Source organism: Piliocolobus tephrosceles, chromosome 2 (assembly GCF_002776525.5).
Source record: "Piliocolobus tephrosceles isolate RC106 chromosome 2, ASM277652v3, whole genome shotgun sequence".
Taxonomy (NCBI): Eukaryota; Metazoa; Chordata; class Mammalia; order Primates; family Cercopithecidae; genus Piliocolobus; species Piliocolobus tephrosceles.
In genome coordinates this window covers 28,760,588-28,788,261 of record NC_045435.1, presented here as the reverse complement: position 1 = coordinate 28,788,261, position 27,674 = coordinate 28,760,588, and the positions used below count along the sequence as shown (strand labels likewise).

At 38.0% G+C, this 27,674-nt stretch overlaps 1 protein-coding gene across 1 annotated transcript in view; it reads left to right on the top strand.

Moving 5' to 3' along the window:
• CCDC80 (coiled-coil domain containing 80) overlaps window positions 1-26,670 on the top strand; it is a 36,907-nt gene extending 10,237 nt beyond the window's left edge. Inside the window, exons 3-8 of the mRNA XM_023213185.2 lie at window positions 1,069-1,225; window positions 12,511-12,647; window positions 14,430-14,578; window positions 21,400-21,503; window positions 23,984-24,064; window positions 25,470-26,670. Coding sequence (XP_023068953.2) covers window positions 1,069-1,225; window positions 12,511-12,647; window positions 14,430-14,578; window positions 21,400-21,503; window positions 23,984-24,064; window positions 25,470-25,816 — 975 coding nt within the window. The 3' untranslated portion in view covers window positions 25,817-26,670. The remainder of the gene's footprint in view (window positions 1-1,068; window positions 1,226-12,510; window positions 12,648-14,429; window positions 14,579-21,399; window positions 21,504-23,983; window positions 24,065-25,469) is intronic.
• Window positions 26,671-27,674: the final 1,004 nt, after the last annotated feature.

Below are 27,674 nucleotides of genomic sequence, written 5' to 3'. Positions count from 1 at the left end.
ATCACAATAAAATTTCACATCCTCCCACCTCCAAGGTGAGCAGCACTATGCCCACTAGCTTGTGGAATGTGGAACACAGTTCTAGCTTCAGCTCAAGAAGACCTGGTAAAATTGGAGAAGGCTCAGGGAAGGGCAACTAAATTAATCAAGAGAGTAGAGAAGCTTTGTATTGGGTTAGATAAAAATAGTGAGACATTCTCAGAGAAAAGATTCAAAAGGACCTCTTAAAAATAGGGCTATCGTCACTGTATCCAAAATAAATTACATTTTCTCAGATTCCTGGTGACTAAAGTATTTCTTTTGATTGCTTTGTCTTTCCTCTTTTTTCTTTTACCCGGAAAACAAGGGTCACAGAATGAGGATGAAAGACAGAGGGGTAGGTGAAAAATACCAGGTCTGAACTAAAGAGAAGGCTAAACTTAGAGTAAAAGACATCCTGTTGGAAAACTGCAATATCAAAAAACAAACACCACCGACTCTGTGCAGGCTGAATGTGACAATGAATATATTCTATGTGACAAAACGTAGGCCTGAAAGTCATCATAAAACCTTTCTGCAAGGTTTTCTAATAAAAGTTCTAAAGTTTCATAGTGCCCAGGACCTGGCTATGAAACTCTCTTAACCCTGTGAAATGTGAATAATAGTAGTAACCACTGAAATAACCAATATCTAATCAGCCAATAAGAATAATGAAGATCAAAATTAGGGAAGGAAAATAACATTTATTGAACAATTACCGCATGCTAAGTATTCATGTAATGTTCACAGCAGTCTTGCAAAATAAGTATTCCTTTGCAGAGTTCACAAATGAGAAAACTGAGACACATGGAGACTAGTAATGGAGGTAAATAATGGAAGTGAGTGGAAAACTCTATGCTGTCTTGGAGACAAGAAGAGGCCTTTTCAAACGGCCCTTTTTGGCCATAATTACGCTAACTGTTCAGCAGAATATCTGTAGAGTAGATGCAGTCACTGCCAGCCCTCTCTTCCAAATCATCTCTTTGGGTTTTGCCCCAGTGTGAAACTATCACTATAAATTAGTATTTGTTTGTCTTCACCCACCTCCAGCTGATCACTGCTCCCAAGGCTGAGAACAATATGTATGTGCAACAACGTGATGAATATCTGGAAAGTTTCTGCAAGATGGCCACCAGGAAAATCTCTGTGATCACCATCTTCGGCCCTGTCAACAACAGCACCATGAAAATCGACCACTTTCAGCTAGGTTCTCTTAAACCTTTTAATTGTATTATTGTTTTTCTCATATCTAAGGTGGGACAAACTTTATGGGAGAGATACATGGGGGATCCAAAAGAAAATGCGGATGTTCAGAGGGCTCTTTGGTTGTGATAACACAGGTCAGTTTACCTGCTTATTTAAATAGCCATTCCAGGATGGTTCTGGTTTAAGTTTTCAGCACTGTAAAAAAGGAAAACATGCAAATACTCTATTGTCTGAAAGCCAGTAAGGTGGAAGAAAATGGGAAAAGTAATACAGTGTGGGAGAGAATCAGAGAGACATTCAGACACTTTTTCTGGGTACTGAGTCTCCTTGCCTGTGCCAGCCCCATCTGATCTTCCTGCAGACTCTGCTGCAGGTGACTCATCACAGATGGGACTTGCCAGACTCTTGGAAGTACTTGACTCTGGCAAGCCTGAGGAAGGAATTAACCAGAACTGAGAGAAGCTGTTAAGATAAATGAAAAGTCACTGAAAATATGGACTGAACTGCACCCAAGTCGTTTTGGAGAGCAGAAGAATTTGGCTGAATTTAGAGTTTTCACAATTTTACATATTAATAGCACATGTGAGACTCATAAGGCGTACAGCCCAGTGTTGGGCAGCTGAGATCTGGCTCATTGCAGTTCTCATGGGAATGTTGTAAGATTTACTGTGATTAGTTAAGCCGCATAGTCAGAAGCCCAAAATATGACCCACCTAGTTTATTTTATAATTATTGCATCTCTGGGACTTTATTTTTTAAAAAGCTTTTTTTCTTATATGCATTTTCTACTGTTTTGTTGTTGTTCATGGCTTAACTACAAAAAAAAAAAAATCTCTTAGAGTAATCCTTTATATTCCATTGTTTGCATATTCTGCATAGTTGCCGTAAAATATATTTCATCTAAAAGCACCTGAAAGAATATAAAATATATTTAGTAATATATAACTCATTATTTGTTAGCCAACATTTAACTTCAATACACATAACTTTATTGCACAGATTTTTTCTGATGAGATTTTGGTGTAATGGAAGATATATCAGTTATACTATGTCACGATAATGTCAACTTGATTTGAATATGGTCTAGCTTTCTAAGTCATATTTTTATTGTGGTAAGTACACTTAACGTGAAATCTTCCCTCTTAATACATTTTCAAGTGCGCAATACTGTATAGATAACTATAGGTACAATATTGTATAGCAGATCTCTAGAGCAGATTCAGGGTTAAGTATCAGTTATGCATTCTTTACTTTAAATAGCCCACCTTCCTCTGAGATGGCTACAAAGGAAAAATAAATAGCATCCTTTCCAATGTCCCATCATAAATTATCGTGGATTGATGATTCATTTTTGGACATTTATCCTGCACCGTATGTATAATTAAGGGGGAGAACAAACAAAAAAGGAATTTTCTTAACCAAAACAACAACAATAATGATCATACAAACAAAAGACAAAAAATGAATTCTGGAGACAGACAGATTTAAATCCAGGGTCACAATTTACTTGTTGTGTCACCTTGGGCAAGCTACTCCTAAGTCTTAGTTTAGAAGATAATCATATCTATTTCACAGGATTAAATAAGATAGCATACAGAAATGCTGGTCAGGTAACAGGCACTATTATGTGGTCATCCTCTGCATCACCATTTGATCTGGTAGTCATCTGGAGATCAATGAGCTGTCACACTTGTCACTAAAGCACCTATAATGGCAAAACACTTGTTATTGCTTTGTGCTGATTGCAGAATGTTGACACACGAACCCTCACAACAGCTCATCCAGATCAGGCTGCATTATTATTCTTGGTGATAAAACTGACGCCCAAGAGACTAATACTACAAAGCCACATATTTATTGGCTAACTAGGATTCAACCATTTGTTTCCTGGATTTTTCAAATAATAGCATGAGGGCAGCGAGCTTAATTACACTCCAGATGTCCAGAAAGGAAGTAAGTATTCAATCCAGCCAGAGACTGGTGCTGGCTAGTGATGAAAGCCCTCACAAACCAGGTGTTCCCAATGTCAAATGTGTTACCTACCAACCCTTCCACAAAGTGTTCTCATTCCTTGTTTCAGAGAAGTTTGGAAAAATCATTACATCTTCCACCTCAACCTCTATATGGTCCCATTTTAAGCATCTGGTACTGCCTTGGCAAATTTTTAGCATAATCCTACTGTTTTCTAGACATCTGGATTGAATATGAACTGTAGAGGGGCTGCAGGTTATTGATTTTTTTTTTTTTTTTTTCTGCCTTATTGGAAATCAGGTATTATGATTTGGGCATTTTCCTCACTGAATGGCAGCCTGGACCTGATTTGGGCAGGGGGATTTTTACTTTGTTTCTCATCTAATTCCTGGAAGGCCTCTCTCTCCCTGTGTCATGTCCCAGGTTACCCTTATGGGAAAGGCTGTAGCACTTTCAGCCAAGACTGGGAGTCAGCCATGGGAAAATAAGAATTGGCATGAGCCATGGGCTCAGTGAACCAAAAAACTCCAGCCTTGACTGACTTTCAGCTGGAAATCCATCAGATGGCCTTACTTTTCCTTAAAAATAAATCAAGCTCTGCCTACTATTCCAGACTTTTACTGGGCCTTGAAAGCAGGGGCACACATCCAACTACAGTGTAGGCCATACTCACCAGCTGGTCCATCTTGCTAAAAGTATTTGGATGTCACCGATGAACCTACAAACGCCAAGAAACTTACCTTAAGATTTTAGGCTTTCATGTAAATAAAGTTATTTATGCTTGAGTGAATTCCAATGCCTATCTGGTTTTGCCAGCACAGAGTATATTGCATGTCGGGTTTAAAATGGCCTAACACGGTTGGGCGTGGTGGCTCAAGCCTGTAATCCCAGCACTTTGGGAGGCCGAGACGGGCTGATCACAAGGTCAGGAGATCGAGACCATCCTGGCTAACACGTGAAACCCCATCTCTACTAAAAGATACAAAAAACTAGCCGGATGAGGTGGCGGGCGCCTGTAGTCCCAGCTACACGGGAGGCTGAGGCAGGAGAATGGCGTAAACCTGGGAGACGGAGCTTGCAGTGAGCTGAGATCCGGCCACTGCACTCCAGCCTGGGCAAGAGAGCGAGACTCCGTCTCAAAATAAAATAATAAAAAATAAAATAAAATGGCCTAACACATAAAAGCGTTCTTTCTTGTTAGTGGTATTTAAAATGTCAGTCTAGGATAGGAGTGTTGGGTGTGTTTGTTAAGTGAATGGATTACAGACAAATTTCGTTAGATAGGAAAAGCTTGCTGGCTAAAGGCACTTCATTGCAGAATGAAAAAAGAATTGGGGGGGGGGAACACACAGCAAGTGTGTTTCTTTCTTAGCAATATTTAGAGATGAAAAATATTTTGACATTGGCATTTTATCACCAAATTTTAAGAGCTAGAATACACAGGACATTTAATAGGGCAAGGGAAGTTTTTTGATAGCTTCTTTCAAAGAAGGGAGAGTTTGAGGGTAATCAAGAGAGGTGGCAAAGTTCATGGAGGTGGAATATGGCAACAAGGAGAGAGAAAAATGTTGATTTCTTACTAAGGACTTCATAAGTGAATTTTTAAAATGAGAATGGTAGGCCGGGTGCACTGGCTCATGCTTGTAATCCCAATACTTTGGGAGGCCGACATGGGCGGATCACTTGAGGCCAGGAGTTCGGGACCAGCCTGGTCAATATGGTGAAATCCCATCTCTACTAAAAATACAAAAATTAGCTGGACATGGTGGCAGATGCCTGTAATTCCAGCTATTTGAGGGGTTGAGGCAGGAGAATTGATTGAACCTGGGAGGTAGAGGTTGCAGTGAGCCAAGATTACACCAGTACACTCTAACCTGGGTGACAAAGTGAGACTCTGTCTCAAAATAAATAGATAAATAAATCAATAAATAAACAAAATGAGAATGACAGTATACAAATCAGTCTAAAATATCCTTTCTGTCTGATCCTGTTGAAGAGAATTGTTCTTTGTGGAGAAGCCTCACATCATCAGGATCCATAACAATTCAGAAATGCTGCTTTGCCTCTGGGGCAGTCCTGAAAAATTGACCCTTTGCCCCCAGCTTCTCCTTTCATCAGTGGTGACAGTGCCTGGCAGCTGCCTTCTCTAGACCCTACAATACTGAGCTGGGAGGAGAGGCTGGACAAGTGCTCAGACTTCCACACAGTGGCTGTGTGTTCCCCTCTGCTTTGATAAGTCTTTACTTATCAATCATACTTATCAATGCCCTAGAGACTAGAAAGCCTGTCTCCTAACCTATTCAGTCTTCTTAGTCCACTGCCGTTGCTGCCTCCAACATCAAGAATATCAGTGTCAAGACCAATCCCTGACATTCCAAGGGGGAAAAGTGACTGATATGTCAAATGTACAAAACAAGGGTTTGAAGAATGTCGTGGAGGGATTGGCTCTTCCAATTGTGGTCATCAGATAAGGTATTGAAAACGTCAGAGAATTTTGAAAAGTAGGTTGATTTAATGGAGGGAACTTGAAAAATGAGTAGGGTTTTTTTTGTTTTGTTTTGTTTTTGTGATAGGGTAATGACTTGATCAAGGTATTTTTGTTTTTGTTTAATTTTTCAAAGAAATGATACTTTAAAAAAAATTTTCAAAGTCAAAGCTATATAAAAAGGTGTATACAGACAAGTCTTGTATCCTTCCTGACCCCTTTACCCTGCTACTCCCTGCACCTACAGGTAATCATTTTTGTAATTCCTTATTTATTCATTTAGTGCTTTTTTAGACAAATACAAAGAATACCTATATATTTTTTCTTTTTATACAAAATATAGCATATTATATATACTGTTCCACACCTTGCTTTTTTCACTTCAAATATTTCTGGGAGATCTTTCATTATGAGTATATAGCAATCTTCCCCATTTCTTATCAAAAAATTGTGAGATTCTATCACAGTTTAAACGTTTTGTCCATGGACACTTGAACTATTTTCAATATTTTGTTCTTATACATATATCACACATACATAGAGTGATATATGAACAAGGTTACAATTAAATTGTGAAATTGTGTGTACATCTTTCCAATAGAGTCTAAGAAGCAGGATTGTTGGACCAAATAGAAAATGTAGTTTGAGTGGATACTTCCTGATTTCTTTCCATACAAGTTGAATCATGTTGCAATTCCAACAGCAATGTTTAAAAGTATCTATTTCCCCAAACCTCTCCAATTAATGTGTGTGATCAAACTTTTGGGTACTTTTGACCAGTGTAATATGTGAAAAATGGTATCAGTATAGGGTAGTGTTGGTTTGCATTTCACATTTTGTGAGTATGACTGAATACCTTTTCATGTTCAGGGAGCGTTTATATTTCATTTTTAGTGTTCTTTGCCCATTTTTCTATTGAGTTGTCATCTTTTTCATCTCAATGCATAGGTACGCTATATAAATTGGAAAAAATTCAGACTCCCACCTCCCCTTTCTACTCCAAGACCAGGACTCATTTGTTTAGGAATGAGGTCCAGGAATCTATAGTTTAAAATGTTGCTCAGGTGATTCTGATTTGCTATTAGGTTTCATCTACAGCAGAAGGCTAGGTAGAGGATAAGAGAGGAGGAGAGGGCTAGAAATGTAGTTTGGCACCTAAAATTAGATTTCTAATACCAAGACGAAGAATTCAAACTTTATATGTAAACCATATGAAGTCACTAAATATTTCTGAATATATTTTTCAAATATATTTTTAACTTTAAGATTGTATGGAGTCAATCTGTAGGACAGCAAATCACTTGGACAGGACACACTTTTTATTAATAAGACAAGTTCTTCTTTCTAGAGAACAAGTGATCAGGAATGGCCAGGGTAGTCCTACCTATCAATTCAATCAGGTTGCTCATCTCACAGTGGGGTAGTAGATCGGAAAATGACCCACTCATAGAGTAAAAGAGGAGTAAGCAGATCAATTGCGAAGTAATTTAAACATGTCTATTTCCAATCAAAAGGAAATAAGTTCCAAGCTGGAGGCCAAGGTTATCCTAACTGAAACAACCTGCCATGGACTTCAGCACTCCTGGCAATGTTCTTGAGAATAAAAGCAATTGAGCTTCTGCTGGCATCTACCTCCTGGCTTATCTACAGCACAGCCAAGAGAGTTTTGGCCCCTGCTGACTTGTTGAAAAGAATAGTTATATTTTAAATGCCTTACAGATATGTTTTATGTAAAAGACCTAATGCATGCAAAACCAATTTTAGAAAATAAATATATATGAATGTGTTTTCTTAAATTACATTAGGACTGTGTTGCGGGTTCACAAGATCAAAGGAAAATGTGAAGGTTTTATGGTGGGTTTTCTACACAGTCCCAGAATCACTCACCTTATCTATACCTTATTACTGTCTTTTTCATATGATATCCTTCTTATGGGAGCGTTCTTATGATTACCAAATCTTTACTGAATGCCGGTTGTATGCTAGGAACTGTGCTAGGCTGAAAGGATATAAAAGGTGACCAAAACTCAGTCCCTATTGTTGAATTATTCATATTTAGGGGGAAGACAGATATGTAAACAACTGGTTGCAATGCAAGGTGATTAGCTTATTACAGAAGAATACCAAAATGTTAAGTGCACAAAGGTAAAGACAGGTTTCACAGACAATAAGTACTCATGTGGATGGCATTCCAGGAAGAGAGGACAGGTTTCTAGAGACTGAAAGTAGAGGGCTGGAGCATAATATGTGGAAGAAGAGTTAATAGATAAGTTAATAATGCCATAAATGATCTTGTATGCTATGACAAGGATTTAGATTTTCTCCTCTGGAACAGTAGCTCTTTGTCTTTAGAGTGCATAACAACTACCCAGGAAAATTTTTAAATGCATATTCCTGGGCTTCACCACAAGTGATTCTGAGTCAATTGATCTGGATCCAAGGATTTGTAATTTTAACAAGCACTCCTGGTGATTGTGATGAAGGTGGATAGTGGATCATACTTTTAAAAACTGCTAGAAGAGATTGGGAACTTTTGAAGCAATGTGAGAGGCTAAAGTAGTGGAATTACCTGAACTTAGGCAAGAGAGGGTTGGAGGAGGAGAATCCATGGATGTCACAAGGAAAGCAGTTACAGATGGAAGCTTTAAGCATAATGCCTAGCACACGTTTGGTGTTTAATATGTTATAACTGAAGCTGAATTTTCTGCAATGTCATTGCTGTCTATAATTAGTCATGGAAGGACAAATACATGAAGAAATTTAGTACCACTTGAATTTGACTGCTGATGTTTGGGGTTGAAATTTTTAAAGAATGGCACTCTAGGCAAATGTCCCACTTCTAGGGCCAGACCTTATCGACACGTAACAGAGTTCACCTTCCCTGGGAATACCTTACCTCAATAATCTTAGGTCCAAATCCCACAAAATGGGCTTGAATCTATGAAGCATTTCAGCTGGATCAGGTGCATGTAGACAGTTTAGACAATGTTTCCTAAAGATTTTTTTCTTCTGGCTGGGCATGGTAGCTCACACCTATAATCCCAGCACTTTGGAAGGCTGAGATGGGTGAATCACTTGAGGTCAAGAGTGTGAGACCAGCCTGGCCAACATGGTGAAACCTCGTCTCTACTATAAATACAAAAAAAAAAAAAATTAGGTGGGCATGGTGGCACATGTAATCCCAGCTACTTAGGAGACTGAGGTGGAAGGATCACTTGAACCGCAGATGCAGAGGTTGCAGTGAGCCAAGATTGCACCATTGCACTCCAACCTGGGTGACAGAGCAAGACTCCATCTCAAAAATAACAATAATATTGTTTTAAAAAAAAGAATTTTTCCTTCTAAGCCCTGTAATCCGTACAATCATTAGTGAGCTTAAACAGAATTTGGATAAATTTAACAAGAACCTGCCAAGTCTATGTTGCTTTTCCAGACTAAAGAGAACCTCAACACTGAGCCCTGATTTAGATAGAATGTAGAGCTCAAGAAAGACCTGTGGCAGGAGCAGCAGCTGAGACAGGATGTAGCTTCACAGACACTGGCCTAGAGTGGACTCTGTCCTGCTATAGAGTTGCCACCACCCTAGTCTGATCCAGTGTTGATTAGGACTTTCATTGTTTTGCTTTGGTAGATTCTCTTCTCAGCACAAACATGTAGAGATTCCTATAATCTGTGAGTGCAAAATATTTTATTTCTAATGTTTGGTTGAAATATTTCAGAAAACATTTTGGTTGAAAGAAAACAGGCTGTGAAATTGGTTTCTTGCCGTATACTAGTAAAGCAAAGTTTGCCTCAAATCTTGGTCCTGGGTCCTCTCTACCCTTGAGTGTGAGGCATTTTGGCAAAGCAGAGAGAACACTGGGTGGGGGTGAGGTGATGTCACCTGAGTCCCAACCTCACTCTGTCATTAACCTGCAATGTGAACTTGAGCAAGTCACTCCTCATCTCAGGGTCTGTGACAGATTGGGTTTTCTGAGAAACAGATTCTGAGACTCTGAGTTTTGCCTGCAGGCAGTTAACACAGGAACAATACTTATGAGGGGTGAGGGATACAAGACTGGACAGGGTGAATTTGAGCTGCAATAGAGTTGGCTCTTCCGAATTGTCCACTTTGAGACAAAGGGGATAGCTTTTATATCTATCCCCTCTTCTACTACATCAACCAGTGAATGTGAGCTGTCCTAAGGTAGGGGTGTGACTTGGGGAAAGGTGGCTCCCTTCTAAGCAGATCAGTTGTCAGAGATCTAACTGCTTATATTGACAGCACCCTTAGTTATGAAGGTAGCATCTGGACAGCACACCACAGTGTCCACTACAGTTTCCTTAGTTTCAACCTTAATAATGTGATGGGGTGGAGCCAGATAATCTCTATACTCAGTTGTCTATTGCCATAACAAGGTGAGGTAACAAAGACCACAAACCTTAGTGGCACATATGGTAAACATCCATTTAGTGACAAGTTTCTAGGGTTCAGCTGATCTGGGCTGGGCTTGATTAGGTTTGCTCGTGCATCTACAGTCAGCAACAGGTTGGGTAAGAGGTTCTGCTGATCTTGGCTGGGCTTGTACACATGTTGGGGGTCAATGGGCTGTCAGCTGACCTGGGGTAGCCTTGGTTAGGATGAGAACAGGGTAATTTGGCTTGACTGATCCTCCAGCAAGCTGGTGTGGGCATATTCTCATGGAAATGGCAGAAGCAAGAACAATCCCTAATGCATAAGCCCATTTCTAGCCTCTGTTTGTGTCATTGTGCTAATATCCCATTGACCAAAGCCAGTGATATAGATGATCTCAGAATCAAGAGGCAGGACAGCTCAACCTATTTCCCATATGAAGAAGCTGTAGTTACTGGGCAAGGGTATAGCTGTAGGGAGGGGGAAGAATTGGTGCTATATTAAAAATCCACTACAGTCTCCAGCTTCCTTCCATCTGAGCCATTCAGTGGTTTTGTGACTTTATCCATTAAGTGGATGCTAATGGTCTAATTCTGGTTCTAATTAGGAGCTTGAACTCTGTCCGAGTTATTGGTTCTAGCACTCAGCACAGAACCAACTCTGGACATTAGTGATAAATATTTCGTTGAATGAACAAAAGCAAGAATGAATGTATGTTGGGAATTAAAAATTGTAATTTCTAAGTACAAGATAAAATCTGGTTTGTAAAGTCTTAGAATCAGAACATTAGTTGTTAAGAACATTTTTTAAAAAGCAGTTTTTGAGTGGTTTTATTATTACTCCTCACAAAGTAAAATATGTTCCTTGTTAAAATTTGAATAATGTAGGTATGCAGAATAAACAATAAAAGTTTTCACTTCACCTTTTCCTATGGACTTTTTCCTATCTGTATTTCCATATGAATGTATCTTCTTTTGTTTTTATTTCCTTATAACCAAGAATAAAGTCATACTATGCATTTTGTTTTGCAACTTGTTTTTATACTCAAGCTATATTTAAAAATATAAATCTCATAATTGTAAATTAATTTAAATTTTTCTAATAACAAAAATGTACATTTGAAAAATAGTTTATATGCATGAGACCTATCACTTTTTATGTTGCAGACAGTGCTTGGTTCTCATCTAGGCTCTCAGCTCCTTTTCCTTTGGACCACCTCCATGAAGCACTGTTATGACTTTGGGAAGGAAAACAGATTGATTCTTTCCCCTCTCATTTTGATTTGCTTTGGAGAAATAAAGTTCCTTGTTTATACACTTTCAACAATCTTAATCAAATAAAAATAACAGTTAAATTATAATTATCCCCTTTTTATTAATGAAGAGTAACGTCTGTGGTACTCAAATTATAACATCTCATTTGCAAAATTGTAGTTGTTTTTACTGTGGTATAGTATTACAGTACAGTACTGTTCACTGGGTAGTGCTATTGGTAATAAGTGATAGGCTGTCATTGCTAATTTTCCTGTTATCACAGATTTGCTAACGTTAATTTTTCACATTTGTTTTTAATATTAGGGAATTATTTTGCAGATAAAATCTTAGGTAGGGTTGAGAGATACTGTGACCTGTTTGAGAGGGAAGAAGTAAATAAAGTTCTTCTGTCCTTGAAAATGTCAAAATGCTTTCCTGACATACAAGTTGCCATGTAAAACCACTGGTATCTTGATTTTCGTGCTTCTCATTAATCCAGTGACACCTTCCAGAACCATTCTGAATTATAAGGATTTATTTGGGGGGGTTGATAATTGAAAAAATATATAGTGATTTAAAATTTCCATAAATTGTCACATTTTGTTTGAAACTGTATTCACTTACAAAAGTTGTATTATGAATAGCTTGACTTCTTTTGGAGCCAAAATGAACCTGTGACTAGGTTTCAACAGAAACTCTATTTTTCTCTATAGATATGACATGCTTACTGGGTCCCAAAGTTAATTCTATACCAAAAAAGAGGAACAGACACAGATTTTAGACTCAGAATAACGTTTAATGGAAACAGAACTTAATAAAAGTGTCTGGGTTGGTCCAGTTCCCCGGTGAGTTGGGGTGAAGACTGACTCCCTGGGTGAGTTGCAGTCTTCTCCTAGGTGTGACGCGGCAGTCTCCACTCTCACTTTGTTCCTGTTTGCTACAAACAGGATGGACAGAGATAGAGCCTTGATCATCTATGGAAGAGTAGCTTTCAAAACTTTATTCATGTATTTGTTTCTATATTTATTAATTCACTCTGAAAACTTTTGTTCAAACACAATGTGAGTTGAGTATATAAAATTAATGAAGGCTGGTGTGATTAGGCCCAGAGCCTTCACCCATTCACTTCCCAGTGATTTCTGTCTTGCCACACCCATATTCATTCACATTTTATTTCCCTTAAGATAATGAGAAGCCCATGCGAGTGGTGGATGATGAAGACTTGGTAGACCAGCATCTCATCAGTGAGCTGAGGAAAGAGTATGGAATGACCTATAATGACTTCTTCATGGTGCTAACAGATGTGGATCTGAGAGTCAAGGTACAGTTGCTTATTTTGAATAACGTACTGCTATTTTTCAGAATAGCAAATCTGAATTGTTTTGTTAATGAGTCCATTCAATTTATGAGTAAGCATAAATTATTTTATAAGTGGGAAGATTTTGAGATGAGCCAAATTTTCCATGTTGTCCTACGAATTTGCATCCAGAAATGTGGTATCTGGTAAAGACTGAGTTGGAGTGACTTCCCACAGCCCAGCTACTTGACTCAGACTAAATTCTTTTCTAACACCAATGTTTTACATTCATAAGAAACTGGTTAAAGAGCTATGATGTGCCAGGTCCTGGAGATAAAAGGTGAAGAGTGGTCTCTGCCTTCAAGAAACCCGTATTTAACATAGGCCTATCTCAGAGGGGCCTAGAAGTGTGCTTCCTGATCCAATGTGGACAAGAGTTTGGGGTTTTACACCTAGTTTCTTTCTATGCTTATGGACAAAGGTTCTGAACCATGAAAAACTATGCCATGTAATAATAACAATAACAAAAATAGTCACTTTATCAAGTGCTTTCCTTATGCCTGGCACTTTCTTCAACCCTTTGCAATCCTTATCTCACACGTCTAAGATAAATGCTAGTATTATTTTTGTTTCACAGAGGAAAACACAGAGGCCCAAAATGGTTAAGTAACCAGCCCAAAGTCACCATGCAGTTAATGTTGAACTTCATTCCCACAGAGGCTGGCTCCAGAACCCACTATCTTAACAATTCTGGCATACTGGCACTATATCACTGAAAATACATTTTACTAAAGTTTATCTTAATACCTTTTTAAAGCATTCCCTAAACAATTTTTAAAACAACTTATCAAAATATTCTTTTAAAATTCCAGGCTTCTGAAACCATGTGAAATGGGGAACATAAAAAATATTCATGAAAAAGTCATCCATATACCATGCTTGCATGAGAATCTTCAGGGGAGAAAAGGCTGTCTGTGCTATCAGAATAGCTGATCCAACATGCAATATGTTTCTGGATCTGGAGAGATGGTGTCATTAGCTAATTCTGCACATGTGTTGTTCTATCTCTAATGAGAGAGATTGGGCCAGATAATCTCTAAGGTCCTTACCAGCTCTCACATTCTGTGATTTACTGAATTCCCACGGAGGGCGGAGCTTCGAGCCATGTCCAGACTGCTCTCCAGCTTACACTGATTATGCTCAGCCAGCCCCTAAATCCATCTACAGTTGCTTTTGTAAATCCAGGCAACTGTAATTCAGGAGTCTGAATTTCATTGTCTTTAAGTTGGATCCCAACTTATTTCTGAGAATATGTAAAAAGCATGACTTAATATTAAGTGATGCTTACTCAGTAAAACAATCCCTGGGACCACAGAACAGGCCTTGGTGGAAAACTACTCTTATTGCTCAGGTTACACACTCGAACATGTCATTCCATTTAGTTTCCTGTGTTAGGTACAGTGTTTCTCACTTCTTCTCCAGTTGTTAGTCAATAGGAACCTTAGTGCCAAAGGTAGAGAGGTGAACATAGGACTTGTATGGTGAGGAAGGCATGGACCCTTTCCAGTAAAAGGAGTGTAGTTAAGAATTCCTTGTAAAAGAGGCAGTTGTTTCATGGAATCTAACCCTCAAAACATCAGCAGAGGGTACTATTGCAGGAGAGCATTTATGAAGCAATATGTCCTCCAGGCTCTAATTTCAAAGATTTCCCCAGAGCTCCTCTGAATTCTCACAGGTTCTCTATCCTTTGAATAGAGAAAAGAAATGCACTTGTACATTAAATGCATTCTATTCTTTCTTAAACAGCAATACTATGAGGTGCCAATAACAATGAAGTCTGTGTTTGATCTGATCGATACTTTCCAGTCCCGAATCAAAGATATGGAGAAGCAGAAGAAGGAGGGCATTGTTTGCAAAGAGGACAAAAAGCAGTCCCTGGAGAACTTCCTATCCAGGTACATCACCTTTGGAGTTGCGAAAGAGGAAGGCGCAAATTTGTTCTGAGTGAGCTCATGAAAATGCCAAAGACACACAGAGCCCACGTGTGTTTACAGAGAGTAACCCCCACTGGAGAAAAACCTACCCATCTTTGACCACTGGGCTTTGTCTTGCCCTGTTGAAGTGTCTCTGGCTATAAGGCTGGCTGGGTTCAGCTCCAAGCATCAGTGTTGATTTGGTGGCTCTGGATAGTTCTTTTCTCTCTTTTTTTTTTTTTTTTTTTGCTCTTTTTTTTTGGTACAGAAAATAGAATCCTGACCTCCCAAGAAAGTTAATTTACTCAGTCAGTAAATCTGGAGATCTCTGCATGTAGCATTTCTATTTTGCATATTTATTTATTAGGCCCCTTCTGGTTCCAAACAGGATTTGGCACACTGTGCTTGATTTTCCGCTTCCCTCCAACTCTGCAGGAAACAACAAAAGCCCCACTAAGACCTCAAAAGGAGAAATCCTCTTGACCCAGTTTCATGAATTTTTCGACAGTGTCATTTATTGAAGGCCCTCTTGTGACAACCCCAGTGTCCATGGGGGAGGAGCATACCCAGAGAAGAGTGTAAAAACAACTCAATCTGTTACAGGACAAGGGTCCCAATCCAGACCCCAAGAGAGGGTTCTTGGATTTCGTGCAAGAAAGAATTCAGGGTGAATCTGCAGTGCAAAGTGAAAGCAAGTTTATTAAGAAAGTAAAGGAATAAAAGGATAGCTACTCCATAGACTGAGCAGCCCGGAGGGCTGCTGGCTGCCCATTTTTGTGGTTATTTTTTGATGATATGCTAAACACGGGATGGATTATACTTGCCTCTCCTTTTTAGACCATATAGGGTAACTTCCCGACATTGCTATGGCATTTGTAAACTGTCATGGCGCTGGGAGTGTAGTAGTGAAGATGACCAGAAGTCACTCTCATCGCCATTTTGATTTTGGTGGATTTTGGCTGGCCCCTTTACTGGAAACTGTTTTATCATCAGGTTCTTTATGACCTGTATTTTGTTCTGACTTCCTGTCTCATCCTGTGACTTAGAACGCTTTAATCGTCTGGGAATGCAGCCCAGTAGATTTTAGCCTCATTTTACCCAGCTCCTATTTAAGATGGAGTTGCTTTGGTTGCTATTTAAGATGGAGTTGCTTTGGTTTAAATGCCAAATCCAAAAGTGGACAAATCCACTTTTCTCCCTTCTCCTTCCCTGCCCCGATGTAGGATAAAACTTCTACAAAGACTTTGGGGCCCTAGGAGGTGCAAAGTTGCAGAAAACTATACACAACAAACTTACAGAGGTCCCAGTATAAACGCCACTCCAGCTATACTGTGTGGTTAAGGGGCTCCAGAAACCAAGCAAGCATGTAATACACATTTAGTGCTTGAGCCTCCAAGCCAAATCTTTACTCATGTCTCTAAAAGCATATTCTCCATATGTGAGACAGAGCTTTAAGAAGGATATAATTAGGAAGTGGATAATCTGAATTTCTACAGATTTGTGAAGCTTGGGTCTTCTAGGAAGTAACATCATGATATATAAAGAGTACAGAACTTACCATTCATCCAAGTTTTGAGTCTGCAACTTACTCACTATGTTGACCCTTTTCAATTAACCTGCCTGAAAAATCTCTCACCCATAAAATTAAAAACGATAGCAAGCAGCTCTATCTCCATCCATCTCCATTTCACATAGCCATTATACCTGTGACCACTTTTTGTGTGCTAATCTCTGGGCCAAGCACTTCACCTTCATTGCTTTACAAGAATCCCATGATCTAAATACTGTGACTATTGTCATGTTGCAGGAGAGACAACTGAAGCCAATGGAGGTTAAGTAACTTTCATCACTGAGCTAGTGTCAGCTCTAGGAGTCAGTACCCTGGGACAATTTGACTCCCCAAATCTACCTTCTCATCTTATGCTCCTTTTGAAAATATGATGTGAATTATTATTAGTTCTGAACCTAAAGGCCTAGATTTTGAAGCAAAAGGAAGAAACTCTTAAAACCACAGAATTTCAGCTCTGAAAGGAACCCAAGGCTCTTCCTTCATCCAAATTCTCAATGCAGTGCAAGTATCCAAAATGGAAATAGAAGGCATACACCTTCATAAGGACTTAAAATCAACTCAGCCTTAGGGTCAGCCTCCACTGAGAAAGAGCTCTGAGCTTCACTGGACAATGGCTCTTTGTCTGGTCTCGGGGGTACTAAAACACCAACTTCTGATCCAAGATCATGACTTTAGGTGACGATAATTGAAATAAATGTATTAAATGTATAATGCCTATGTGAAATGATAAAGTTGTTTAATTACTGGGTTTATAAGCAAGATCAAACATTATTCAAGGCCCTCTTAAAAGTGATGGCAAAAATTTGCTGGGTTATGAATTGGAAAATAAAATTTAGAAGCCTAATTCAGAAGTTTTTTCTTTTCCTTTGCTCTTGATGTGCTTTTGTTTTTTTCTTTTTAAGGTAGAAATTCTTTAGAAGTTTATTTTTGATTTTAACAGTGTTAAATATATTTCAAGTTATAAATTCAAGACCTCAGTTCCAAAACTTCTGAATTAGTCTTCTAAATTTTATTTTCCAATTTGTAACCCAGCAAACTTTTGCCATCGCTTTTAAGAGGGCTTTGAATAATGTTTCATCTTGCTTATAAACCTAGTAATTAAACAGCTTCATCATTTCACATAGGCATTATGCATTTAATACATTTCTTTCAATTATTTGAAATTAAACAAACAAAATCTTTCTGAGTACTTAAAGATCTGTAAGTTTAATAAGTTAATTTTACAAATACAGTGAATCTAATGTTCCAAAAACTGCATACACTGTAAGATTTCAACTTAGCCAGACGTCTAAACCAATCACTTAATTACACATTCTAATTTGGAGTTTCCGGTTGTCATTTTATTAGGCTAAATTCTCTTAAGCTTCACAATAATATAAATTTTATATATATGCATAATATATATATAACCAGAATTATATATATACACAAACATATATATAATACTAATATATAATTACTGTGTTACTGTAATTTTGATTATTTGGAAACTTTTTCTTCTTAATTCTAAATCTTCCAGGGTTAGTGATCTATCCCAGTAAACTCAGGTTGCCCACCCTATAAAGCAGACAGTTATCATCCAGTTCATTGATGTTACTTAAAACCAGAGATTTGTCATGAGACTGGCAGTTACAGACATCCTCAGAGATTCTTCTTAGCATCCCTAGGTAGACGATCTTTTTATAACCACTATGTCATGGGTTTCAACATTTTAAAGGGAAAGCTGACATTATCTCAGTTTTCTTCATTCACAAAAGCTTGTAATATTCCTGTAGGTTGATTACTTAAATTTTGTATTTTTTTGATTCTTAAGAAATGTACAAATACTATAAAGTCTTTTGAACTAGATAGGATCCTAAGATGTGTAAATATATTTTCCACCTAATGTAAGAGTTTTTTGGGCTCTTATCTTCATTACTACTATAGGAATGTACATCTTCCATGGATATTCAGAGATACATATAATTACAATCTGGATGTCCCATAAAGGTACCTGACTTGTGCTCACAACTCATAAAATCATTCTGCTAATAATCGTAATTTATTGGAAGGATTAAAGTGGAATAGTGTACTACTTAAAGACACGAGCAAGACAAAATGAGTTCGACTCCAGGTTCCTCCATTTACTAGCTATGTGACCCTGAGCTAATTACTTAACCATTCTGGGCTTCAATTTTCTCATTTGCAAAATGAAAATTTTAAGTGTATTTTTGTTTAAGACTATTGTGAAGGGTACATTCAATACTAAAGGTGAAGATGGCCCAGGACCTAGTACAAAGCGAGTAGTCAATAAATGCTACTTATTAGTAGTCCTAGGATAGTTATTCTGGTCCTATAAAGAACTTTCCATCAAGGAAGAGTTACCAGAAAGAGATTTAGTAAATACTCCAGAATTGAAACCCAGGCAAACAGAAATGAAAAAAAAAAAAAAAAAAAAATTACAGTCCTGCGATTAAACCAGTATCCAAATGGGAATTTTCCTTCAAATTTGCTGAGTGGTTGGTGGGTTTACACAGGCTAGTTTCAGCTGATCAGACTCTGAAGCCAGTCTAGTCTTCAATAGCATTCATTTGGTTCAGGGTATAATCACCTTTCCCTGAGACAGAAGCCCCAAAGAGTGGGCAAATGCATACTAATCTGGGCATGCCAGTTAAGAGAAGCAAACACTTTCATAGCTTGTAAAGTTTTTATTTCCTGGGAAGCTAAAGTGACAGAAAAACAATTTGTCTAAAATAAGGGTCTGGGTCAGTTTCACAACTCTTGTTACATCTTTTGGAAGTTTCCTTCGGTGTCATAAGCTGGGACCTTGTATCTTAATGTGAACTTCTGTGGGAAGCTGAATCATGACTTAGGGGAAATGACCTTCTCTTAGTTGTGTCTGGGACAGGGAGTCTGAGATCCCATCCCTCTCCAATCAGGACTGCATTCAGTGTGCACATAGGTAAACAAACTAAAATAGACCTCACCCAAAATAGCTCCTTCCAAGACACCCTACAGCTCTGTGTGAGGCCAGGAAGGCTGGTCTGGTTTGGATGCTGGTTAGGGGGCCAGTGCTGGTCTGGCATGCCTCCTAAGGAAGCAGGAGAAGTACCTGAGACTGTCATGTTTGTGATCCGACAGCAGTCACTGTTCCCTTCCTAAGAAACATTGGATAGTCTCAGAGGCTCCTCTCTTGTCCTTCGTGCCAAACACATTCAGCTCCCTGTCCTCAGTAGAGATTTTAGTTTTTCTTTCTCTTTAAAAAAAAAAAAAAAAAAAAAAAAAAAGCAGAGGAAGTGAATGTAACGTCACAGCAAGCAATACTTGGCGAACCTTGTGATAGGCATCCATTCAGAGGTTGTATTTCATCAAACTATCATTTTCTCTTATTCACCCAAACCACTATTCCCTCAAGAGGCCATTTTCTTTGGGGTTGAAAACTCTCATGTTCACTCCTCATGCTAGAAGGAGCACAAGGATCAAAGCCATGAATAAAATTAACTGGCTGTCAGCTCTATGAGTGCACTAACACCCTGCAGTCACCTGCACTGAAGGCAAAAAGCAAAACTCCAGTGAAGATGAAAGTTGAGACAACTCTATACAGTTGCCCCTTAGATGCATACCCTCTCTCTTTTATACCCTCTTGCAGACCCTGATAGCAGCAGCCAAAATATCATGTCTGAGGGTAGTAGATCAGGGAAACCACTGGACCAGAAGTCAGAGAAGTGTCTGTATTTTGGTAATGCCTCTTAGATTTACTAGTTGGGCAAGTTATTCACTTCTCTAAGCCTTGTTTTGTTATCTGCATAATGGGGAAAATAATCTGCAGCCTCACTGAGCTCTAAAGAAGAACCATATTGCGTTGGTGAAAGTGAGCTATAAAATGATAAACAAACCTAAGGACTGAATAGATTATTTGATGGTGCTGTGATGGATGATGTCAATGTCTGTTAATGGATTAAGTTCTACATCTAGAAGCCTGCAGATTAAGACATAATCTTCTATATCCATGTCATCATGTGGATAACTTGCATTGATAGGTTTGAGAGTTGAATTCTTGTAACATTTCTGTGAACAACATACTGCTATTTTTTTGTTTTAAAAATAAGGAAGGCCGGGCACAGTGGCTCACGCCTGTAATCCCAGCACTTTGGAAGGCTGAGGCAGGCAGATCATGAAGTCAGGAGATCGAGACCTTCCTGGCTAACACAGTGAAATTCTGTCTTTACTAAATATACAGAAGACTTAGCCAGGTGTGGTGGCACGCACCTGTAGTCCCAGCTACTCGGGAGGCTGAGGCAGGAGAATCACTTGAACCCGGGAGGCGGAGGTTGCAGTGAGCCGAGATCATGCCACCGTACTCCAGCTTTGGTGACAGAGTGAGACTCTGTCTCAAAAAAAAAAAAAAAAAAAAAAGGAAAAGAAAAGAAAAAGAAATAAGGAAAAACTGAAACTTTGGTGAATTGAGTGATATGCTCGACGACACCCAAAAAGACAAAAGCCTTTTCTACTACTCTACTGTGTTGGAACTGTAAAAACAGAAACTAAGTTTACTATACATTCTAAAATCTTGTGGTTCTAGGCTTAATATCATCCCACTTCATAGAAGTACTTTGTAAGCATTGGCTCTTATTCATAATAGGGTAATTTTAGAAATTGCATTTGCCTCTGGAAGAACCACTGGCTACTGAGGAAGGTACATAGGGTTTTGTTTTTCCAGGAATCCTCTTTGAACCTTTAAACCACTCTTCCATTTTCCTTTTTCCTGTCACTGTAATCTACTTAAAATTCAGTTACCTTTTTCTACTCTATCTCCTATCCATATATTCATTTCTTAACTCCCTCTAAACTCTAGCAGTAACTCTACTAAGACCAGTTCTCTTCAGTTACCTTCTGAGTTTCTCATTTCCGTTGCTACAGTCTAATGTACAATTTTGGCCTGTCTTCATTGCATCTGAGAGTTTGTCTCTCCCCAAGTGACCTCATTAGGCATGGTGACCACAGACTCATACTTGACACGTCATGCAAATGCCAAGGCAGAAAGACTGTGAAGTTACAACAGAAAAACTACAAGAGTGTGGCAATGCAGTTTAATGGCTTTGAGAAGCTATGGGACAGTTCTAAGCATGTGTTTTTTTCTTTTTTTTTTTTCTGGGCACAGAAAAAAATTGCTCGCCTAAGTCACTCTGGTTTCCTACACTGGTTTCCATTGTTTGAAGCAGTAAAGAATAATGGTGTCCTGCTTTTTTTCCAGGTTCCGGTGGAGGAGGAGGTTGCTGGTGATCTCTGCTCCTAACGATGAAGACTGGGCCTATTCACAGCAGCTCTCTGCCCTCAGTGGTCAGGCATGCAATTTTGGTGAGTGGGAAGCCACCTCATTACTGCTTTCCCATACCACTCTCCTCCCGGTCAATTCTAAAATGGAACATAGAACCTTAGATCATCAAAATGATTCCCAGTTCAGACTGTTCAGGTTTCCAGACACATACTCTATTATATGGAGTATAAAGTTGCTTTTAGACTGGAGCTTTAGTTGACTGTGGATTTTTTTCCCTCAATAATCTCTCCTCTCTAGTTCTTCTTCATTCATGTGTTTGAAAATATCTTCCGATTTACTTTTAATGATCTGTATCATTTGTCTTCAGTATTTTTTTTTTTATTTGTCTCACTTAGGTATTATCATTCACTTAGGTAATACTTGAATATCTACTTACATACCGTCATTGGATACTCCATAGATTAAATGTCTTTTTTTAAAATAGGAGTGGCTCTGGGAATTAATATATTAATTGAAGCAGACTATATTGCCCTTCTCTTAAAAATGCTTTTTATCTTCAAAACTCATAAGACTTAGTGAATGAATTTTATAAAAAAATGATTTTTATAACTGAGCACTAAGAAAGTAGCAAGATCTCTTAAATAAAACCTTATTTTAAAGACAAGCAAGCCAAAGAAAAACATAGTTTACTGTTTTTTTTGTAGTGAATCGCTCAGTATTTTGAAAACAAATATATGCTTTATTTACCAAACATTTTTATTCTAGTGTCCTGAAGGAGCTAATATCATTTTGGACATGGATATATAGGCAGTAAAATGAATAGTATATAGAACTTACTACTAAGTTCAATGATAAATCAAGGGGATGACTACAATTTCAAGAGTATAAGTCATGAGTGAAATCTCATATGAGATATGCCTCTGCAGAAGGAGAATTTTGAGAGATTCATTGGGCAGGGGCAGGGGCAGGGGCAGGGTCAGGGGGAAGTAGCTAAGGGCAACAAATTTAAAAATTCTCCGGTAGAATATAGATCAATCACCATTATTTTGATGCCTCTATTAGGAGGAAGAATCATCTACTAGTTACAAAACTGTGCTTGATTTTTTTTTAAAAAAGGGAGGAGTGTAAGCTTTGTAAAGCATTAACAGAGCCAAGGTCCTTGTTATGACCTAGTATGTGTAAATTATAAGTACATTTTAATTTTAAGATATGAAATAACTCAAAGGAAGGCCAAAACCAAGCTCATAATAGTAAGAACAATAGAAAATTCAGAAATTTTTATTTGTACTCCTATTATCAAGGTTAATAATTTAAGACTTTATGTTAACATATAAATTTGATTGTGCCAGTATTCTTAAGTTCACTTTATTTATAGCCACCAATGTTGCCAGTTAAGATAGAAGTTCTTACAGCAGTTAAGAACCTTTATTAAAAAAGTATAAAGCTACAGTTTGTTAATTTTCCGAAGATGCTTTTGTAGCAGCTATGTGGTGGTACTTTATTTTTAAATCTCTGCACACAGATCCTATGTCACATTGTGAAAGCAAACCCTTTTGTAATATACCTGAAACGTGAACAAATCATGTTCACGTTTATTAATTAATGAATAATTAAATTGATGATCTTCCCTTTTGAAAACATGACTAACCAATATGTAGAACAGAATACTTCACTTCTCTGGGGAAAGAGTAAAGGTGAAAAAATATTTTCTTGAATAGCATTGTGCCTAGATTTTAGCTTCACCTTAGAAGTGCCCTCCCACGGCAGTGTTCAATTTTCTCTCCTGGACAATAAACAGCACCAACAATCTTATTATTAGTTCCAAGTTATTACCCTGACTAGGTTGGGATTTTATTTAAAACTATGAAAGCTTGATATGATGGCTTGACAGCCCCTTTGTCCTCCTATTTTCTTTCTCCGGAATTCTCTTCATGTGCACTTCATCTTCAAAAGAATTCCAACAAGCTACCAAGGCATGACCTTCCCCCTTGTCCTGAAACTTTAGCAGAGGATATGAAGGCAAGCTGTGCTTGCTTAAATGTTTTGCCTTTGAATCCTCTAAATTAGTGGTAAAAAAAAAAAAAAAAAAAAAAAAAAAGAAAAAGAAAAAGAAAAAAAAAACATATCCTTTAAGCCAACAGAGTTTTGTGTGAGAAAGCAGAACAACTTCTTTAACCATCACAATTGATGGAGTCTATAGTCTTTTCTCTGAAAGTTAAGTTAGTCATAAAAACTGTTATAAATTCAGAACACTAACTAGCTTAGATCAGCTCAGATATTTTAATGTTCCAATGGCTTCATCTTTTCTTTCTTTCTTTTCTTTTTTTTTTTTTTTTTTGTCATTTAGTAGAATGAGAATCACAGTTGGTCTTCTTCGAGGTTTTGAAAGTATTTGCTTCCTTATGGTAAAAATTTTAAATGGATGATTCTTCTCAATCAGGTTATGCTCTATATTCTTTTTAAATTTAAGAGATTTTTAATTGTCAAATATCAGGGCTTTGTGGAAAATGATGACTTCTAACCCTTTCCTCTAATTCTATGGTTTTCTTTTTTCTCTCAGGTCTGCGCCACATAACCATTCTGAAGCTTTTAGGCGTTGGAGAGGAAGTTGGGGGAGTGTTAGAACTGTTCCCAATTAATGGTAATGTGTTGTTATTTTGAAACAGTATGAACTAGTGTTAAGTTCAGTTAAATTACATTAAGCTATATGCTAGCAGTGGGTGTATCTCTAAGGTGAACAAAGTTCACTGATTCCTCGTCCCACTTCATGCACTTGTGCATGTGTGCATGTGTGTGCATGGGATATGGAGGGGAAGGGGTGTGGAGTACAGGGACTTATATTATTTCTAATATAAACCATTCAAAGTAACAGCAAAACTATCTATTTTTCTTAAGTAAAATAATGCTTTTGGGGGGTCTGTATAGGCCCTTATGGTTTACAAAGCATTTTCTTCTATTTTATATCATTTAATTCTCACAATAGTTTTGTGAGGCGCATAGGTCATATCTCGTTGATTCCCTTTCAACAGATAAGGACATACACTAAAAGGCTCAGAGAAGCTGAAAGATACACGCACTAAAAGGCTCAGAGAAGCCAGGCATGTTGGCTCATGCCTGTAATCCCAGCACTTTGGGAGGCCCAGAAGGGCAGAACACTTGAGGTCAGGAGTTTGAAACCAGCCTGGCCAACATGGTAAAACTCATCTCTACAAAAAATATAAAACTTAGCCAGGCATGGTGGCATGCACCTGTAATCCCAGCTACTTGGGAGGTTGAGGTAGGACAATTGCTTGAACCTCAGAGGTGGAGGTTGCGGTGAGCCGAGAGCACACCACTGCACTCCAGTCTGGGTGACAGAGCAAGACTCCATCTCAAAAACAAAACAAAAATCAAAACAAAACAAAACAAGACTACTGACTGAAGGTTTCAGAAAGCAAATTCAGTCCTTTCTTCCAAGACCAAGCTCTTTAAATAAAATAATGTGTGTAAAATACTTAGCAGAGTGTCGAACACAGCAGACATGAAAGTATCAGCTCCTTTTCTCCTTCCCCTTTATTCTTATCACTATTCACAACAGTTTAAATATTCATCTAGATCTTAACGGAATTGGTATTTTCACTTTTAACAATGAAATAAGCTTTTTATTATAAAGATGTGTCAAAAGGAAAGCTGTAGTTACAGAGAAATAACTAAGCTAATTGGAAATAAACTTAGAAATGTAAACTATATAATCCTTGCTAGTGACAAATTTTAAAGAAATTAATCTTGCCAGGATTAAATTAAGGAATTGGTTTCATACTTTGTAATATTCCTACAAAAGACACATCATGTGCCCCCAGGTTTGACCCTAATGATGTTGCAGAACAGCAGGGACATTTAATTTCTAGTAGAAAAAGCCCCAGCAAACTTTTTAAATTAGATTTTGAACTAAAGAGAAGAGGTTCATGGGTCCTCCCTATTTGCGCAGTGATTTTCTCACACTTTAATGTTTTCATGGGCTCTGACTGTTTAATGCACTAACAATAACTATTCCAATGTTATTCTAGGGAGCTCCGTTGTTGAGCGAGAAGATGTACCAGCCCATTTGGTGAAAGACATTCGTAACTATTTTCAAGTGAGCCCGGAGTACTTCTCCATGCTTCTAGTTGGAAAAGACGGAAATGTCAAATCCTGGTATCCTTCCCCAATGTGGTCCATGGTGATTGTGTACGATTTAATTGATTCGATGCAACTTCGGAGACAGGAAATGGCAATTCAGCAGTCACTGGGGATGCGCTGCCCAGAAGATGAGTATGCAGGCTACGGTTACCATAGTTACCACCAGGGATACCAGGATGGTTACCAGGATGACTACCGTCATCATGAGAGTTATCACCATGGATACCCTTACTGAACAGAAATATGTAACCTTAGACTCAGCCAGTTTCCTCTGCAGCTGCTAAAACCACATGAGGCCAGCTCCATTCTTCCACACTGCCTACTACATTCCCTGCCTTTTTCTTTCAGTGTTTTCTTAAGATTAAATAAATAGTAAACTTTCACCTATTCATGAGTTATTATTGAAACCTTAAATCATAAAGACATTTAAAAGAATTGTTTTTCTAACTGGAGGAGCTCTAGTGCTAAGTAATGGTACTGAAAATGGATATGATTTTCCTTTACTTACATAAAGGACCTTATTTGGTATGTAAAATTTTATAAAATATGTATTTATAGCTCTTTTTCTTATTTTTGTATTAATTGGTAAGTGAAAACTCTGTTAAAGATCACACCACAAATGTTTTCAGGAAACATCTGAAAAGATAAAACAAAGAACAAGTAACTTTCAATACTTACTGAAATTGACACTTTTTGAAATGCCAGTCTGAAAATAATTAAGATATCTCTGCTTTGTATGAGTTTCTTTTATGAAACTTGATACCACAGGAGTCCAGTGATATTGGTCACAAAAGCCAGAGAAAGTGCCAAGCCCAGCTTTGTTATCATAGCCACTTTCTGCCCAGCTTCTGTTATTTTTAGTGTTTTTTCAGATATAAATCGGGGTCCAGGAAATCCTCACCAGAATCTGGCACTGCAGCCAGAGGTGACACTTCCAGAGTTCTAGTAGGCTGCTATGGAATTTCTGGCATGAAAATTCTTGACCCCTCACACTTTACCCCCTGTACAGCACAAGCATACCATGGAGATACTACAGGATCAGTTCCAGACCACCATAATAAAGTGGATATCGCGATAAAGTGAGTCACAAAACATTTTTGGTTTCTCAGTGCATATGAAATTTATGTTTACACTCTTTTGTAGTCTATCAAGTGTATAATAGCTTCATGTCTTAAAAATGTACATATTTTATTTTAAAAATACTTTATTGCTAAAAAATGCTAATTATCATAATCTTTTTGCCTTGATGTTGACGGCTGCTGAATGATCAGGGTGGTGGTTACTGAAGGTTGGGGGTGACGGTGGCAATTTCTTAAAATAAGACAGCAATGAAGTTTGCCACTTTGATTGACTTTTTCTTCATGAAAGATTTCTCTGCAGCATGTGATGCATCCTATGATAGTATTTTACCCATAGTAAAACTTCTTTTGAAATTGGAGCCAATCGTCTCAAACCCTGTTGCTGCGTTATTAACGAAATTTATGTAATATTCTAAATCCTTTGCTGTCATTTCAATAATGTACCTAGCAACTTACACAAGAGTAGATTCCATCTCAAGAAATCACTTTCTTTTTTTATTCATAAGAAGCAAGTCTTCATCTACTAAACTTTTGTACCGAGATTGCAGCAATTCAGTCACATCATCAGGCTCCACTTCTAATTCCAGTTCTCTTGCTATTTCCACTATACCTGTATCAAAGTTTCCTCCAATGAAGACTTGAGCCCCTTAAAATCATCCATGAGGGATGGAATCAGCTTCCAAACTCATTAATCTTCATATTTTGACCTTCTCCCATGAATCACAATGTTCTTAATGGCATCTAGAATGGTGAATCCTTTCCAGAAGGTTTTTAATTTGCTCTGCCCAGATCCAATAGCGGAATCACAATCTGTGACAGCTATAGCCTAACGAAAAGTGCAAACCACTCCTTGATTCATGTGCTGCACAACAGATGTTGTGTTAGCAGGCATGAAAACATTAATCTCCTTGTATATCTCTGTCCAAGTTCTTGGGTGACTAGGTATATTGTCAATGAACAGCCATACACACACACACACACACACACACACACACACACACACACACACACACA